This window comes from Engystomops pustulosus, chromosome 1 (assembly GCF_040894005.1).
Source record: "Engystomops pustulosus chromosome 1, aEngPut4.maternal, whole genome shotgun sequence".
Lineage (NCBI taxonomy): Eukaryota > Metazoa > Chordata > Amphibia > Anura > Leptodactylidae > Engystomops > Engystomops pustulosus.
This window is the reverse complement of record NC_092411.1, coordinates 100229515-100247026: the sequence shown is the minus strand read 5'-3', so window position 1 is coordinate 100247026 and position 17512 is coordinate 100229515. Positions and strand designations below refer to the sequence as shown.

At 38.1% G+C, this 17512-nt stretch overlaps 1 protein-coding gene across 1 annotated transcript; it reads left to right on the top strand.

The window, feature by feature from the left end:
• Nucleotides 1-15831: 15831 nt before the first annotated feature.
• On the top strand, nt 15832-17512 carry LOC140117829 (olfactory receptor 10G2-like). The gene is made up of 2 exons (XM_072134988.1): nt 15832-16737; nt 17444-17512. The coding sequence occupies exons 1-2, from the start codon at nt 15832-15834 to the stop codon at nt 17510-17512; spliced, it is 975 nt and encodes a 324-aa protein (XP_071991089.1).

Sequence of the window (17512 nt, the reverse complement as noted above, 5' to 3'; positions counted from 1 at the left end):
ACAAATAAACAGACATTGCAAGTTAGATAAATAGTAGAAACTGTATAGAGGTCAGGTAAATTCAGAGACAATGGGGGGAATTCATGATTATAATTACATCAGTTTTCAGGAAAACAAATGTCTCTCAACTGACTCAACTGCAGATGCACACAAATATTTTCAAAATTTTTTATTGCTACAGTTATCAACCTACTACACTTTTCTCCTTAGACAACTTATGCCAGATTTATCAAGTGAATCCAAATGTCGTAGAAAGAAGTCACAAATTTAGATGCAAATTTAATCTAGTCCCCTCCTGTCATAGGAAATACATAGAAATCAGCTGTGCAAATAAAACCTACTATATCTTGCAATATATCTGGCAGGTCTAAGCCTCACAATGTATTCACCATGGCAGCGGGGGGCAGGACTTTATCACAGGCTGGTGCACAAACTATAACTGAAACCCACTTATGTGTCGCAAAGTGTCGGCACCTCATTTTAAGCAGTAATTTATTGCAAACTGTTCTGCCTCAACTTTTAATAATGTCAGCCTCTATAGAACACCAATAAAGTTGAAAGGAGGACCAATTCAGACTCTCATTGAAGCTTCTCTCCATGGTCCCCCTGTACAGTAAGAACCGTGCTGGCAGCAAGATAATCTAGCCCTTCTCACTCTTACTGCAGTCCCAAGCACCCAATGATGTGCCACTTCAAAATAGCTCAGAATGCAGCATATCTTGAGTTGCCCGGGACTCCATGAAGATTCTTTGAGTCCTGTCTGATGAACTCTGTGCACCTCTGTTCCACCTCTGGAACCCATTCCATAAGTTGCCAACTACTTCCTTATGTACAGTACAAGAAAGTAACCCATTCCCCTACGGGATCTGTGACACCTAAAATCTTACTTCTAGGTGTGTTTCTAGGTGCCAGGGAACCAGAGATATTGTTGAGATGTTTAGAGGAAATAAACCACCTAAAATCCCATCGGCAGTGATTTTTATATATAAATTGCACCCAAAATTCTAACTTAAAAAGAAATCAACCACTTTAACAAAACAAAAAAACAGCAACAAATACTCACCACCTCTCCTCTTGATGTTGATCCAGGCGCTGTCCTCCGCTAACCTTGACACACCGCGATCACCCAGAAAAGAAACTTTTAATTAGCAGAAGGGGACGAGATGTCCAGTGCTGCACGACCTTGAATACTGTGGTAATGTCACATGAGAGGGATGAATTTGCTGGACATCTTGTCCTTGTACTCCATCTCAAAGTGTCAAGACTAGCAGAGGACAACATCGGGATCAACATCAAGAGGAGCAGAGGTGAGTATTTGTAGCAGTTTTTTGTTTTACTACATGGTTGATTTTCTTTAACCAATTTGTGTCTAAGCCATTTTATGGCCTTAGGGCAAGGCCTGATTTTAAAATTTGCCCTGTGCCATTATAGGAGTTTATAACTTTGTGACGCTTAAACATATCCAGGAGATTTTGAGATTGTTTTCTCGTCACACATTGTACATCAAAGTAATAGAAACATTTTGATGATATCTTTTGTGTTTAGTTATGAATAAAATTGAAATTTGGCAAAATTTAAAAAAATTATTCATTTTCAAAGTTCGAAAATTTCTGCTTTTCAGGCAGATAGTCATAGCGCCCAAGTAACTTTATAACTAACATTTCCGGAATGTCTGCTTAATATCGGCACAGGGTTTTATGCATCCTCTCTCTTTTTGAGGTTGTTAGGATGTTCAAATTTGTGGGTGCAATTTTTCTCATTTTTATGAAAATCACCAAAACCCTTATTTAGAGGCATCTGCTCAGCTTTAAGTGACTTTGAGAGGCCTAAATAGGAATAAAATCCTATAAATCATGCCATTTTAGAAACAATACCCCTCATCTGTGAAAAAACAAATTTAATAGTTTGTTAATCCTTTAGATGCTTCACATGGGTTAAAACAAAATGGAGGTATAATTTACAAGCTGTAATTTTTTTTAGACAATATATTAATTTTGGTCACAAAATATAAAAATTAAACCGTCACAAAGTATTAAATGAATAAAAACTCCACAAAGTTTGATGCCCAATTTCTCCCGACTATGAGGATGCCCCAAATGTGGTAGTGACTGCTGTCACATTTTATGGTTCAATAAACTTTATTGCAAACGAGCAGAAAGCCTACAGATCAGGCACATGTTCGGGTCGCGGCCCCATATTTAGTTATGTCATGACGTCATATGCATGTAGGTCTCAAGCTCAGAAAGTCAAACAGGAAAATACATATAGTTTAACCAAACAACTAACTAGGAAAAAAAGGGGGGGGAGTAGGGAAGAAGGGGAGGAAAGAGGGGGGCAGAGGACAGAGGTTCAATCACTACATCTCAAGGGTAGGGAAAGGCCAACTGTTGTTGGGTTAGCAAATCTGACTGTTAAGCCTCCTGAATCCAAGGGAGTAGGGCAGGTGAGTTCCTGAATGTCTCCCATTTGTACCAAGTTTTATGGAAAACATCAGATTGGTTGTTGTCTAATGCCCTCAGCTCCTCCATATGTCCAAGTCGGTCCACTTCTTCCACCCATAGTAGTTTAGTAGGTGGAGAGTTGGATTTCCACAACCTGGGGATTACCAATCTCATTGCCACTATAAAGTGACATAGAAGACCTTTTTTAATGTCTCTAAGCCTCCCCTTCGCACCCCGACAGCATCCTGTAGACTACAGACACTCCATGAGGCGTTGGTTCTCCTAATCTGCAAATAGATTCAAATGCCATAGGTGTGGTTGGCAGAGTTCCCCCCCGGAGTCAGAGCCTGGATAGCAATCCGTAGTTGTAAATAATGTAGCCATACCTGCTGTCATATTTTACAGGCTGTAAAATGTTTATTTTTTAAAATTTGGAAATATGGGGGATTATTTTTTTTGTGGATGAGATCCAGTAACCCCTCATTATTATGTAACACAGCAGTACTAACCTAACAGTACTGCCAGCGGCCGCCACCATATATGATGGCTGATCGTCACTCACCTTGACATCATCAGACAGCACCATTGTTGCCATGGCAAGCTCCATTCTTATAGAGGATAGTGATATTGATCAGGCACATGGATAGTGATCTCTAATAGCCGATTTGCTGTTAGTACTTTTGGCCCAAATTACTCCCAGGAACAGTGTGACAAGACTTGTGGGCACTTGGTTTTATGGGGATGCCTGTGGTAAGCTCCTCTTGCTATGTGTTTGATAGACACACTCTTCTTGGTAAAGATACGGCAGCTTTCCCAATGGTCTACAGTCTTTAAATGATCTGATGTCAAGTGCAGAGTCAAGTAAGTTTGTGCATTACATAGAATCTTTCTCCCTGTACATTTGTCTCAACACTATTCTCCCAGAATACACGGAATCATCAGGAGACATATTTTTCTTGATCACATTTACATGATGAATAAAACAAAATAGCATGTAGCTGACGTCCTGATGGTGGACGCCAGCCAGATTGTATGCCACTAGTAGCTGTGAGAGGATGCCAAGTAAAAGAGACATGACTCCGCCCACTAACCCGCCCAGGGTGTGACGTCACCATTGACACCCATTGCTTAGGGTCAGGCATTAAATCATGCAATGGTGGGGGGAGGAGCTAATACGGAGGCTCGTACAGTAGATAACAAGTAATAGATAGAGGGGGTCAGACCGAGGCAGGTAAGTACAGTGCTGAGAGTTTACCCACAGCGACTTCATCAGAGGGCACCAATTGGTTGCCATGGCAGGCTCCAGTCTCATAGAGACTAATAGGCTTGCCATGGATAATAATCCCCAATAGCCTGTCGATTTGCTGCCAGTCCTTTTGGCCCATATTATTCCCAAGAATAGTGTGAAAAGACTTGTGGACACTTGGTTTTATGGGAATGCCTGTGGTAAGCTCCTGCTGCTGTGTGTTTGATCTACATACTCTAAATGGTCTAGTTTTTAAATGATCTGATGTTAAATGCATAGATACAGTAATATAATAAAACTTATTACATAACTAAACATGTTACATAACTAAACATATTACATAGAGATAACTACTACTACTACTACTTCTAATAGATATGCTAGAACCAAGATTAATAAATATAGTCATATACGTATATATGACTAGAACATAACTAAACATATTACATGACGACAGTACCGAAACCATTCTTGCTACATAGATGCAGAAGTGGAACCAAACTTACTACATAGATATTGTAAAAAGAACAAAGATTACTTCAGAGAAACAGCACATGAACCAAGCTTATTAAATATACAGTATTAAGAACCAGAACCCGGATTACTGCTTAGATGCAGGACCAGATGACCGATTACTACATAAATATGTCACAGAACCATAGACATACCTAGACTGTATTCTTGTATAGTAAGTCTCCCTGAGAAGATAACAGAAAATTATAGTCCAGATGAGACGCTCCAGAATTATGAGCTCATTGTTAATAGAAACACTTACTGTATCTGGAGACTCACACATGATATCTTTGTTCAGAGGATTTCTCTTTTATTTTCTTCTTAACTGGCAACAATGTCCCCTTCTTGCCACAACTTATTTGAAATTTTAGGTTCCTCACTTCATCATCCTCTCCTTTGCCTTTTTAACATAAATGTAACACTGTTCTCTTGCTCCCCTTGGTTTACTATTACCGCCACAGTAGCCAACATAGAAATAGAGCTCCCACAATAGCCAATAATAACAGGAGCCCCACAGGAGTCAATATAATAGCAGGCTGCCACAGAGACTAGTATAGTCAGAGGACCCCCCCACAGTAGAAAATAGTTATAGTGCCTCACAGTAGCAAATAATCACAGTGTCTTATGGTGGACAATAGTCACAGGACACCAGGATAGTCGCAGATATAGGCTTCCATATATTTATTGCCTGTGAGATGTAGAGGAAGTGCATGGAGCTGTCAGCTCCCACGTTTTGCCCGACATTGTGGGGATCCTGAGGTAGATCTAGATCCCACCCCAGTTAGATGGCAGGGTGTACAGGGAAAAGATATGTATGTTCTGAATCGTAACCAATATTTGGCTATTGAGATTTTTAATCCCCACAAAAAATTATACATGCATCAGTTTTTAAGGGGTGTATTAAGATTGCCATGGGCCATGGGCTGTATGAATATTATAGCTCCTAAAAGTCTGGAGTTCACTTCCTACTAGAATCAAGTTTCTTGGGGAACGTAGGATGTGCCCTTTTTGTCTAGTTTCAGGGCTTTTGAAGGTCCTGCAATGGCTCTTGTGGTACATGTGTTGAGAGCAGGAACAGATATATGAGTATTTCATGGGTGAAGGTGCTTCTCAGCAAAAAACTTTGAAGGTAGTTTGGGTGGCGATGGGCCCACTGGAAGGCTTAGACCCCGGACTACCGCCCAAGCCACCTGTGTTATAATGCACTACTGAGCAGTGTAAATCACAAATATGTGTCTGATTTTCTGAGTTCACGTGGCCGATTCTCAGAATGAATGAAATTATGCCACCTTTGTGTCCGTGTAGACAACACACAATATATATACTAATGTAAATGTACAGACATAGCATTTTAACCCCTCCCACACTCACGCACAAGTCTCCCCACTCCCACTTAGAACACACAGGCAGCCTTCTACATTAACAACACACAAGTCCCAATCTCCCATTGACCACGTACAAGTCCTCCTGTCCCATGGACTACACACAAATCATCCTCCCCCACTAAATACACACAAGACCCCTTCCCCCATTGACTCCTATTCCTACTGAACACTAGTACCCCTACCCCATTGACAACACGCAAGCTCCCTCTACTGATAACACAAAACCCTCCCCTCACTATTCACTGTAGACAGGATCCCTTTCTATAACTCACTGCTGACGAGGTGCATTTCCGCCACACATCTGCTATCTTTTTTCAGGCTGTACTCCAAGTTGTGTATCATGGGCTATACTGTAAGGGTGTGGCCTCCTGTATCTTCAGGGGCCTGGTCAAGCTTATCGCCCCAGTGCTGATTACTGGGGTCAGCATAAGAGGACAGGCTGCTGAGGCAGTGACATCCTTCCTCTATGCATCCATATAATGCTATTAGTCTAGTATATTGATGCATAAGCATGATCATGGGTTAGAAGGGCAGACAGGGAACATAAAATAATCTGCTTGGACATTTTAATTGCCCCGTCTGACCATAGTGTTGTGCTTGTAGGAAGGGAGCACTGTGACTACAGGCCCAGGCTCCCTTCTCCCATGACAGTAGTCCCTGTATTCCCCACCACCCACCCCCAGATGATGACTTTGTTTATCCCATGGCCACAGAATAGGCGAACAGAAAAATGGCAAAAAAGTGACATTTTAGACGTTTGAGCATTTTTTTTGGGTTACCACTTGGGATAATCATTTTCATATATTAATAGAACAGCCATTTTAGGACACAGAAATACCTAATGTGTTTATGATTACGGTTATCGTTTTTCTTGGAGAAGTTCCAGGCTGTCATAGGAACAGATCGCTACCCCTTAGTGACACCACAGGTGGATGATCTTAGCCAATATGGCCATGGCATTAAAACGGTTAACACATGTGACCTGTGCCAGCACCAATTGTGGGGATTAGCAGCAGGTGTCTTCTGTACAATACAATCAACCCCTATTGTAGATAACACAGGATCCACCAGTGCCAAAAGGTGACGGTCACAGCTCAACCCCTCCTTTTCCCTGCAAAGTGGAGGTTAGAAAGCATATTGGCAACACTTTCTAATAGAAGTCACTTAACCAGTACTAAGTTAATTTGCTAATACAACTTGTTTACAGTAGATGATCCAATTTACTAGAAATCCAGTTAAATGAAACTCCCATGAGAGCCAATTATTATGTTTTCATTCTAGGGATTTATAGCTTGACTCCAATAACACAATGTGCCCCAGTGGGATATCTCTTGTGTATGATCTCATTCTCAAAGGTTCAATAACAAGTCCACAGGGAAAAATTAGCAAATATCTATTACATTAGATTCCCACTGTAAAAAATAGTGTTTTGTTTAGAAGCTTACTTTTAACATGTGAATATCCAATACATACTCAAGGAAGTTATTACTGTGGGTGTTATATATGATGACAACTCCAACAGTTGATACAGTAAATATCAATTTATATACCAAACTTACACGGAAAACTGGTGTTATGTGTATATTTACTTGGATACATATAACTTGGATATATACATATATATAGGTTTTTATATTTTATAATTAATACTTATTTATTTTTTATCATTTTGTATATATACCCTCTATAGCATTTTATATAAGCACATATAATTCATTGCTTTTAATGATATTATTTATATGTTTATATATTTGACTATTTATTCACTTTTAACTAGATAATCATTATGTTTAATTGTCCTACTTTATGTGAATTATGTTTTGTTTTTTATAAAGTGTACTTGGATATATGTGTCCCCATTTTGATAAGGCCATCTTACAGATTAGCCATTTGAGCCAAACTCACTTTTACATTGACTACCCCCATATACAGGGCATCTTTTTGTGTCTTGTTTTTTTATTTTGTTTTTTTGTGATATTTTCCCATGAATTATAATTGTTATTTTTAGACTTGAGGAAGCAACAAAAGAAGGTGCGAAACACGCTGTCTTGTTTTTACCTGTCTTGAAATAAACAGATCCTACTGCGAACGAACAGACTTTGCCAGCGTCATCTATACACGTCCATTCATCCTAATAGCTGTATGTCGCATGACACATCACTATACATTCTTATATAATTGTGGTCTGAGGGTTAATGCCGCTACTTTCTACATATCATATTAACTAGGATTAATACTACATAAACTGATTCAGAATAGCGTACGTCATAGAAAATTGGTAACATATATACATAATAATTCATACATAATAATATATGTTTGAAAATAAGAGTAATGATTTAAATTGTGAGACAATAACATTTTAAATATATTTAATTGATGTGAAAGTAAAAGCAAATTAAGACAAAAAAGCTAAAAATAAATATTTATGAAAGAGCATGGACACTTAATTAAATCACTCACAGCAGAGGCAAATCTTAAAAAATAGGGGCTGATTAAAAATGTAAAAAGGTACAGTTAATGCCAAAGAACAAATCACTCATTTTGAGCAAAAATATACTACTCCTTTAACCCCTTAACGCTCTGCGCCGTAACTCTACGGCGCAGAGGTATAAGGAGTGTATGAAGAGGGCTCACGGGCTGAGTCCTCTTCATACAGAGGTGGGGGTTTTTGCATTTTGCAGAAAACCCCCACCGCTAATAACCGCGTCAGTGCTAGCACCGATCGCGGCTATTAACCCTGTCATTGCCGCCAGCAAAGTCGCCAGCGACGTTTAAAAGACGGCGGCGCGCGGGCGCCGCCATCTTTTTTACGATCGCCGCGCCCCCGAACGTCATCGAGGGCGGCGATTGGTTGGCATGGTAGCCTCGGGTCTTCTTTTGACATGAGGCTACATGGCTTCTGGAGATTCGTTACAATGAGCCAGTGGTTCATTGTAATGAATGACCTGCAAAAATGCCATATATTGCAATACAGAAGCATTGCAGTATATGGTAGGAACGATCTGACTATCTAGGGTTAATGTACCCTAGATGGTCTAAGAAATAGTGGAAAAAAAAAGAAAAAAAAAAGTTTAAAAAATAAAAAAAATAATAAAATATAAAAAATTCAAATCACCCCCCTTTCCCTAGAACTGATATAAAACATAATAAACAGTAAAAATCACAAACATATTAGGTATCGCCGCATCCCAAAATGCCTGATCTATCAAAATATAAAACCGGTTACGGCCGGCGGTGACCTCCGAGGCGGGAAATGGCGCCCAAATGTCCGAAATGCGACTTTTACACCTTTTTACATCACATAAAAAAATAAAAAATAAAAAATGATCAAAATGTCGCACAGACCTCAAAATGGTAGCAATGAAAACGTCACCTCATTTCGCAAAAAATGACACCTAACACATCTCCGTGCACCAAAGTATGAAAAAGTTATTAGCGTCAGAAGATGGCAAAAATTTTTTTTTCTTTTTTGTACACATTCATTTAATTTTTGAAAATGTATTAAAACACAATAAAACCTATATAAATTTGGTATCACCGCGATCACACCGAACCAAAGAATAAAGTAGGCATGTTATTTGGAGCGAAGAGTGAAAGTCGTAAAAACTGAGCCCACAAGAACGTTTGGACATTTGGAATTTTTTTTCAGCTTCGCAGTACATGGCATGTTAACATAAATAACATCACGGGAAAGTAAAATTTGTTACGCACAAAATAAGCCCTCACACAGGTCTGTACACGTAAAAATGAAAAAGTTATGGATTTTTGAAGTTGGAGAGCGAGAAATGAGCCGAAAAACCCTGCGTCCTTAAGGGGTTAAGTTCATCCAACAAAGGAAATAAAGGGAATGTAAGGTAACACTTTTCTATGTTATAACATACAGTAACCATTATGTTATTTTAACGAAAAAGGGCACCTAGACTCTCCTTAAAACTCTCTACTGTCCCTGCTGTGACCAGCTCCTCAGACAGGCTATTCCACAGATTCCCAGAAGTACAGAAGCCTTGTCACCTATGGAGATTGAACCTTGTTATCTCCAGATGGAGACAGTGCCCCCCTTTCTTTTGAGGAAATTTACCTGGAACATCTTTCTAACATATTTTTTGTATGGACTTGTCATTTATTTTCAATCTTTCCTCATAACTGAGACCCTCCACATACCTTCTAAGGATTTGTGCCGCTGGTATATTTCTATGTGTACCCGCATGCGCCTGGGGGGGGAAGCGATACCAATAGGTTAGTTACTGATAAATGGTAGGGATACACGTTACAGCACTTAATAAGCTAACTGCAGCAAAGGGATCTGTCTGGCTGAAATCAATGCCACCAAATACTTGAACAAAAAATAAATAAATAACTCCAAATTTCGAAAACTCAATCAATCTTTATTAATCATGATATAAGACAAGGACTCCCCTTGATAAAGCTTACCGGCGAAACATGTGTCGGGGTCTGTGGCCTGTACTCCTCTCCTTTGGTATGGTATACTAACAATCTAACTTAGGTTTGGCATTGTGAGTTCCTAATCTTTTCATGTCTCCTTATGTGCCATATCTTTTTATTGATGGATTGTATAACCTCCCTCTAAGCCCTCTAGTGGCTGTTACTTTTGTACATGTCATTTTTATCCTTTTCCTTGGTCTACGTATTACTGTCCTCATTGTGTGATATCTTTTATCATGATTAATAAAGATTGATTAAGTTTTCGAAATTTTGAGTTATTTATTTATTTTTTGTTCAAGTATTTGGTGGTATCTATTATGCTGGTGGTGTACAGGCCCTCACCACCGGCTTGTTAACTTGTTGTATGGCTGAAATCAATGCCATGTCATCGATGACATCACAAACTGACGTATTATTACCTCGGGTCATGTGAACAAGAGCACATTCTAGCCCTGGCACCCCTGAGGACACCACAGCAGTGGCGAAACATGTCGGGTGGGGGGGGGCAGTAGTGTGAATTATCAATTTTTGCCAGTAGTCAGAGTTAGTGGGTAAATGGAAAGTCAATATATGTGATGTTTAAGGAGACAATATGAGTTGGTGACCAAATACCTTAGCGTTAAGAGCTCCAGCGGTTACATCTAAATAGCATAGCCGACATAGTGTGTATGATGACTATTCATTGTGGCAATTTAGGGCTATTCAAAGAATCATAATACTGATTAGGCAGTAAGGATTAACTGCTGAATTTGAAACACATAATAGGACAACGAATACGGGGGCTGTTTATACCAGAACTAGATTGAGTCATACAATGTTGCAAAAGTGTATCAAACATAATGGTACAAAAGCGACATCTACTGGTTGAAAAATAAAAATACTGTTAATACAGAAAGTGTTACATACTCATGGTCCCACTCATTACACGGCTGGAAGGCTGGCCTGTCACATACAATGTAAAATAAAAACAACCCCACAACAGACTACATAACTTTTAATTGTATGTTGAAAAACCTCTTCCCACAAGTTACTTGTCTTTTAATCATAATCAATAAAAGTGATGTTTTAGCACTATTTTGACCAATGGGTCTCAGTGAGGTCTTCTAGACCTTTTTTGTAAATACATTTTCAAGTATATGAACCCAGTCAACAATTGTCCACAATTTTTTTGGTCTCTGCAAAAATAGACACAGTGCTATTAATTCCTACCTCTATATCATTAATAAATATAATAAATAGTAGTGGGCCAAGCACAGAGCCCTGGGGTACACCACTCATAACTGGTGACCATTCTGAGTAGGAATCATTGACCGGAACTCTCTGAATACGATCCTTCAGCCAGTTCTCAATCCAATTGCAAATGTTTACTGCCAAAGACCAAGAACACAATATCCACAGCAGCTCCTCTGTCCTGGCATCTGCTCACCTCTTCATAGAAGCAGATCAGGTTAGTCTGACAACTTCTATCCCTAGTAAACCCTTGCTGGCTGTCACTTATTATCTAATGTGAACTCAGATACTTCTGTATATTTCTAATATTTTCTCCACAATTGCAGTTAAGCTTACAGGCCTATACTTGCCTAGTGAAGTTTTAGAGTCTGTTTTAAATATTGGCACCACATTTGCCTTGCGCCAGTCACTTTACACCGTACCAGTAATAAGGTAATTTCTAATGGGGCACAACGATAACAGACCTGAAATCTTTAAGAACTTTGGGGTATAACCCATCTGGTCCTGGAGCCTTGTACACAATAATTTTATTGAGCTCAGATTGGATCAGGTCTACATTCAGCCAGTCTAGTATATTACAGGATGCATGACCCGCACTGGCACCAACCACACCAGATGTTCATGTGTGTCTCACCCTCAGATTTTTGTGTTCATTACCTGCTGTATCCTATGCATAAATCATTAATATCAACAAGCTAGACAATCCTTTTTTAAAAGAAACTTTTTTACACTAGGCAGATGCCTACCAAAATCAAAATAACTTTGATGGTATAGAATTGTATGTCCCTTCATCCCTTCCCCTCAGCCCATTCCATTGGCTTCCTTGAACTTTATGGACACATAACTATTTTGAACCAAGCTATTTTACTCCAACCATGGGGTTCAGTGGCAGGCTATCAACATTTACACTCTTAATCAGCTCCTACAGCTCTACTCACATTCCCCTCAGCTGCTTACATCCCCACTTCAAATGAGTTCCCCTCTCCTTTATCCAGAATATATCTAGTTTGTCAAATGTATCAAGTTTGTGCAGTTCAAAGCAGAAGTTTAGTTCATATGTCCATTTTTGTCTTCATTTCGAGAAGTAGCCTCCACTTAACATAGACACTATCACTTTCACTGTAATTGGAACCTACAGGCATTTAAACTGCTCTGGAAGTGACACTACCCTAAATTCTAGGAAGTACCAGAATATCTGGTAATAATATAACTTTTTTTTCCAATCTAAAATCCCAATAACATCCCAAATCTACTAATTTTGTCTATCTCCAGATCCACGAGAATATTACCATCCCCCATAACAATAAGCAGGAACTCCAACACAGTTGCCAACCTTTCACAGGAAAGTGGGGTGGTGAATAAATACAAACACAATGGGACATCCAGCAATATGGTCAATCCGTTAAGTTGTTATAAAAACTACCAAGTGATGTAAAGAGATAAATTTATCACTGTATGTTATACAGTTTCAATGTTGTTATACAATTTCCCTTTACTACAAGCTATTCTCAAGGGTGGATTTACCCATAACCCCTTAACGCTCTGCGCCATAGCTCTACGGCGCAGAGGTATAAGGGATGTATGAAGAGGGCTCACGGGCTGAGTCCTCTTCATACAAAGGTGGGGGTTTTTGCATAATGCATAAAACCCCCACCGCTAATAACCGCGGTCGGTGCTAGCACCGATCGCGGCTATTAACCCCCCCGTTGCCGCCGGCAAAGTCGCCGGCGGCATTTAAAAGACGGCGGCGCGCGGGCGCCGCCATCTTTTTTTCGATCGCCACGCCCCCGAACGTCATCGGGGGGCGGCGATTGGTTGGCATGGTAGCCTCGGGTCTTCTTTTGACACGAGGCTATCTGGCAGCTGCAGATTCGTTACAATGAGCCAGTGGCTCATTGTAATGAATGTGCTGCAAAAATGCCATATATTGCAATACAGAAGTATTGCAGTATATGGTAGGAGCGATCTGACTATCTAGGGTTAATGTACCCTTGATGGTCTAAAAGATAGTGAAAAAAAAAAGAAAAAAAAAAGTTTAAAAAATAAAAAAAATTTATAAAATATTAAAAGTTCAAATCACCCCCCTTTCCCTAGAACGGATATAAAACATAATAAACAGTAAAAATCACAAACATATTAGGTATCGCCGCGTCCCAAAATGCCCGATCTATCAAAATATAAAAACGGTTACGGGTGGCGGTGACCTTTCGAGGCGGGAAATGGCGCCCAAATGTCCGAAATGCGACTTTTACACATTTTTACATAACATAAAAAATGAAATAAAAAATGATCAAAATGTCGCACAGACCTCAAAATGGTAGCAATGAAAACGTCGCCTCATTTCGCAAAAAAATGACCCCTCACACATCTCCGTGCGCCAAAGTGTGAAAAAGTTATTAGCATCAGAAGATGGCAAAATTTTTTTTTTCTTTTTTGTACACCTTCATTTAATTTTTGAAAATGTATTAAAACACAATAAAACCTATATAAATTTGGTATCACCGCGATCGCACCGAACCAAAGAATAAAGTAGGCATGTTATTTGGAGCGAAGAGTGAAAGTCGTAAAAACTGAGCCCACAAGAACGTGACGCACGTGCGGTTTTTTTTCAATTTTTCCACATTTGGAATTTTTTTTCAGCTTCGCAGTACACGGCATGTTAAAATAAATAACATTACGGGAAATTAAAATTTGTTACGCACAAAATAAGCCCTCAGACAGGTCTGTACACGGAAAAATGAAAAAGTTATGGATTTTTGAAGTTGGAGAGCGAGAAATGAGCCGAAAAACCCTGCGTCCTTAAGGGGATAAACAACATAAGCAATAGCTTGGGGTCCCAGAGATCAGAAGGGTCAACAATCCAATAATAATAATAATAATAATAATAATAATAATAATAAATAAGGAATTATTATTATATCATATTAACAAGGATTAACACTACATAAACTGATTTAGAATAGTGTACGTCATACGTCATAGAAAATTTGTAACATATATACATAATAATTTATAATAGTTCATACATAATAATATATATTTGAAAATAACGGTTTTACCCACTAACTGTGACTTGGCACAACCTCCTCCAGCATCAGTTTTTCATTGCTTAATCAACCCCAGGAGAAAAGAAGAGTATAACCTAATTTGTAGAAGACATTTTCAGTTACCAACAGAGCATTTGTCTACAGATTGATCATGGAATACAATCATCAAATCAGATTGAAAGCTCAAACACAGAAATAAGTAAAAATGTACAGGAACTTTCTCAAGACAGCTAAATAGATAAACGTTGAGAGGCCTCACTTATTGATTCCTTTTATTGGCTGACTGAAGAGGGTGATGTTAGTTGCATCAGGTCTCTTCATCAGGCATGGTATAAGACAATATTTGAATAGCACAAAAGTATATACACAGTTATATAGGTCACAGTTGTGCTATGGTTGAACAGAGAAGAAACAGATCAGTCTATGGAAGAAGAAAAGTAAACACTATTGGCAATAAATGTCTCTTCAACCATAGCATAACTGTGTCCATCTGTGTAAAAATTTGTGTTCTTTTCAGATATCAGCCTGATGAAGAGACCTAAGTAGTCTCGAAAGCCTGCAACTAACATCATCCTTTTTAGTTAGCCAATAAAAGGTATCTACAACTGAGGACTCTCAGCTTTCATCTATTTAACCACCGGCTAACTCCGTAGAAAGAATCTTTAAGCTTCTCATGACAGCAATACATATACAAAAATAACACTGTATAAAGTAAGATTAAAGAACAATCTAAAATAAAAATCAATAAAATTATATATAAAAAAAGCTATTTTGGTCTGTTTCTAAAAATATATGCATATGATTGTAAAAATTCTAAAGTGGCATCAAATTAACAATAAATAATAATAGGGGAATTATAGGAATTTGATCACAGCAGATTAAAAAAAAAAACATTTTTGACGATTTATAAAAGCATAAAACACAGACACTATGCGTTGGATTTCATCGTCCTTGTAACAATTTATAATTGTCTATGTATCTAGATATATCTGTCATAGGAAAACAGTATTGTGGGAAAATAACAGCACTGGGAATACATTTCTCTTGGGATTAAACAGAGCTATCTGAGGTATAGAAGGCAGGGGAAGCACTTGCAATATAAGGCAGGAATTCCACTGTATCGTTCTATATGGTGCTGTACTTGGCTCTGCATTGATATTAGTCTTTATTCAGCATATTTCTTTAAGTTTTTAGTATTACAAGTGATTCATGTATTTATTTAAAGTACATATACCATTGCAAATAATATATACAATATATAATTACCAACATATTTCTCCTGAATGCATCTGTCTAAACCTAAATAACACTGTTTATGAGAGGACCCTATGCAGGATTATTAGGTCACCAATGGTAAGTAAGCAAGAAGAAGCAAGGTCTACCATACAATGACTTTTTAAACCTTTGTATACCTGGTTTTGTTATGCAGCAGCTTATACTTTCTAACTTATAAGTATATATCTGTCCATGTATAAATGAATTGATAAGTAACAAATTTTCTCATTTTTAGTTAAATAAAAAATATGGGACACTTGAACACTTCCTCAGTGACAGAGTTTGTCCTCATTGGTCTTCCACATCCTGAAGTGATGAAAATTCCACTTTTTGTTCTGTTTACTTTCATTTATGTGTGTACCCTTCTAGGGAATGTTCTCCTCATTCTTGCTGTACAAAGAGATCCTGTCCTTCACAAACCTATGTATTTTTTTCTTCTCAATCTTTCCTTCTTAGACATTTGGTTGTCTACAGTAACGTTGCCTAAAATGCTAACAAATTTTCTACAAAGGGAAACAACCATCTCTTTCCAAGGATGTATTAGTCAGTTTTATTTCTTTCATTTTTTTGGAAGCACTGAGTGTTTTCTTTATACCGTTATGGCATATGACCGTTTTTTGGCCATTTGTCGGCCTTTGCATTACCCTAACTTCATGAACTTAAAGCTGTGCAAACAATTTGCAGCTGGGATCTGGATGACTGGCTCTCTTCACTCAATGATACACACAACATTAACCTTCCGTCTCCCTTTTTGTGGTCCAAACAGGATTGACTACTTTTTTTGTGATGTGATTCCAATGTTGAAACTTGCATGTGCAGATACCACATTAAACAAAGCAATAATAATAACTAACATTGGGGCTGTTGCTTTAATTTGCTTTCTCTTGATTTTGATATCATATGTACATATTATAAGCACAATCCTGAGGATCAAAAGTTCTGAAGGAAGGCGTAAAACATTTTCCACGTGTGCATCACACATGATAACTGTTTCTATCTTCTATGGACCTCCTGTCTTTATTTATATGGGTCCCAACTCTATGGACTATGTGATGGAAGAATCAATTGCTATCTTCTATACCCTGATAACCCCAATGTTAAATCCCATCATTTACTCTTTGAGAAACCAAGAGGTGAAAACATCTCTAAAAAGAATGAAATGTGACAAGTTGGAGAATTAATTCTTAACATTTGTGAATACTGTAAAAATGATTATACCTTTCATTTACAGCTGCCAAGTATGGGGAGCATTTATTATCGTTTTTCAAACATAAAGGGGGACATTGATCATAGTGTGTCCCAGGTTTGCCTATTTTTGCACCTGGTTTGTTCTTTTTTTGGCTTGTGATTTATGATGGATCTATTTTTGTCTTAGTAAATGAGTTTTTGAATTGCCACATGTCCGATTCATTGGCTCCTAATTTTGCGCCAAATTTGTCTCAAATTATTACCCTACAAAGTAGATCTCTTTTGTGACCAACAATGAAATGAGATTAAGAAAAGGTGACCGAACATTCAGGGCTTTATTTTGCTGAAAAAAAGGAACTGCATGTACAATGTCCAGACTGCATTGTGGTGTAAAAGTAGAGACTAAAAGTTACAGATATTAAAAAAAATAATAATAAATTGTTGTTCAAATTAGTCTTTGCCTTTTTCATTATAATGTACAGGAAATGGAGTCCAGGCAGGTGCAAAGGAAGTTTTTTTTTTTCATTGACCCAATTTTAACATTTAAATTGGAATTATTTCACATGCTTCAACTGTTTAACATTTTACACAGTAACCTCTTTTGTCAAAATTCTTAAATTTCACACGTAGCTGTTTAATTGCAGTTTTAATGCATTTTGAAACTAACTACACCAGCTGAGGAGAGTTGATTTGCCTTATTTCATTACTGTTAACATTCGCATTTACAAAAATGCACATTAA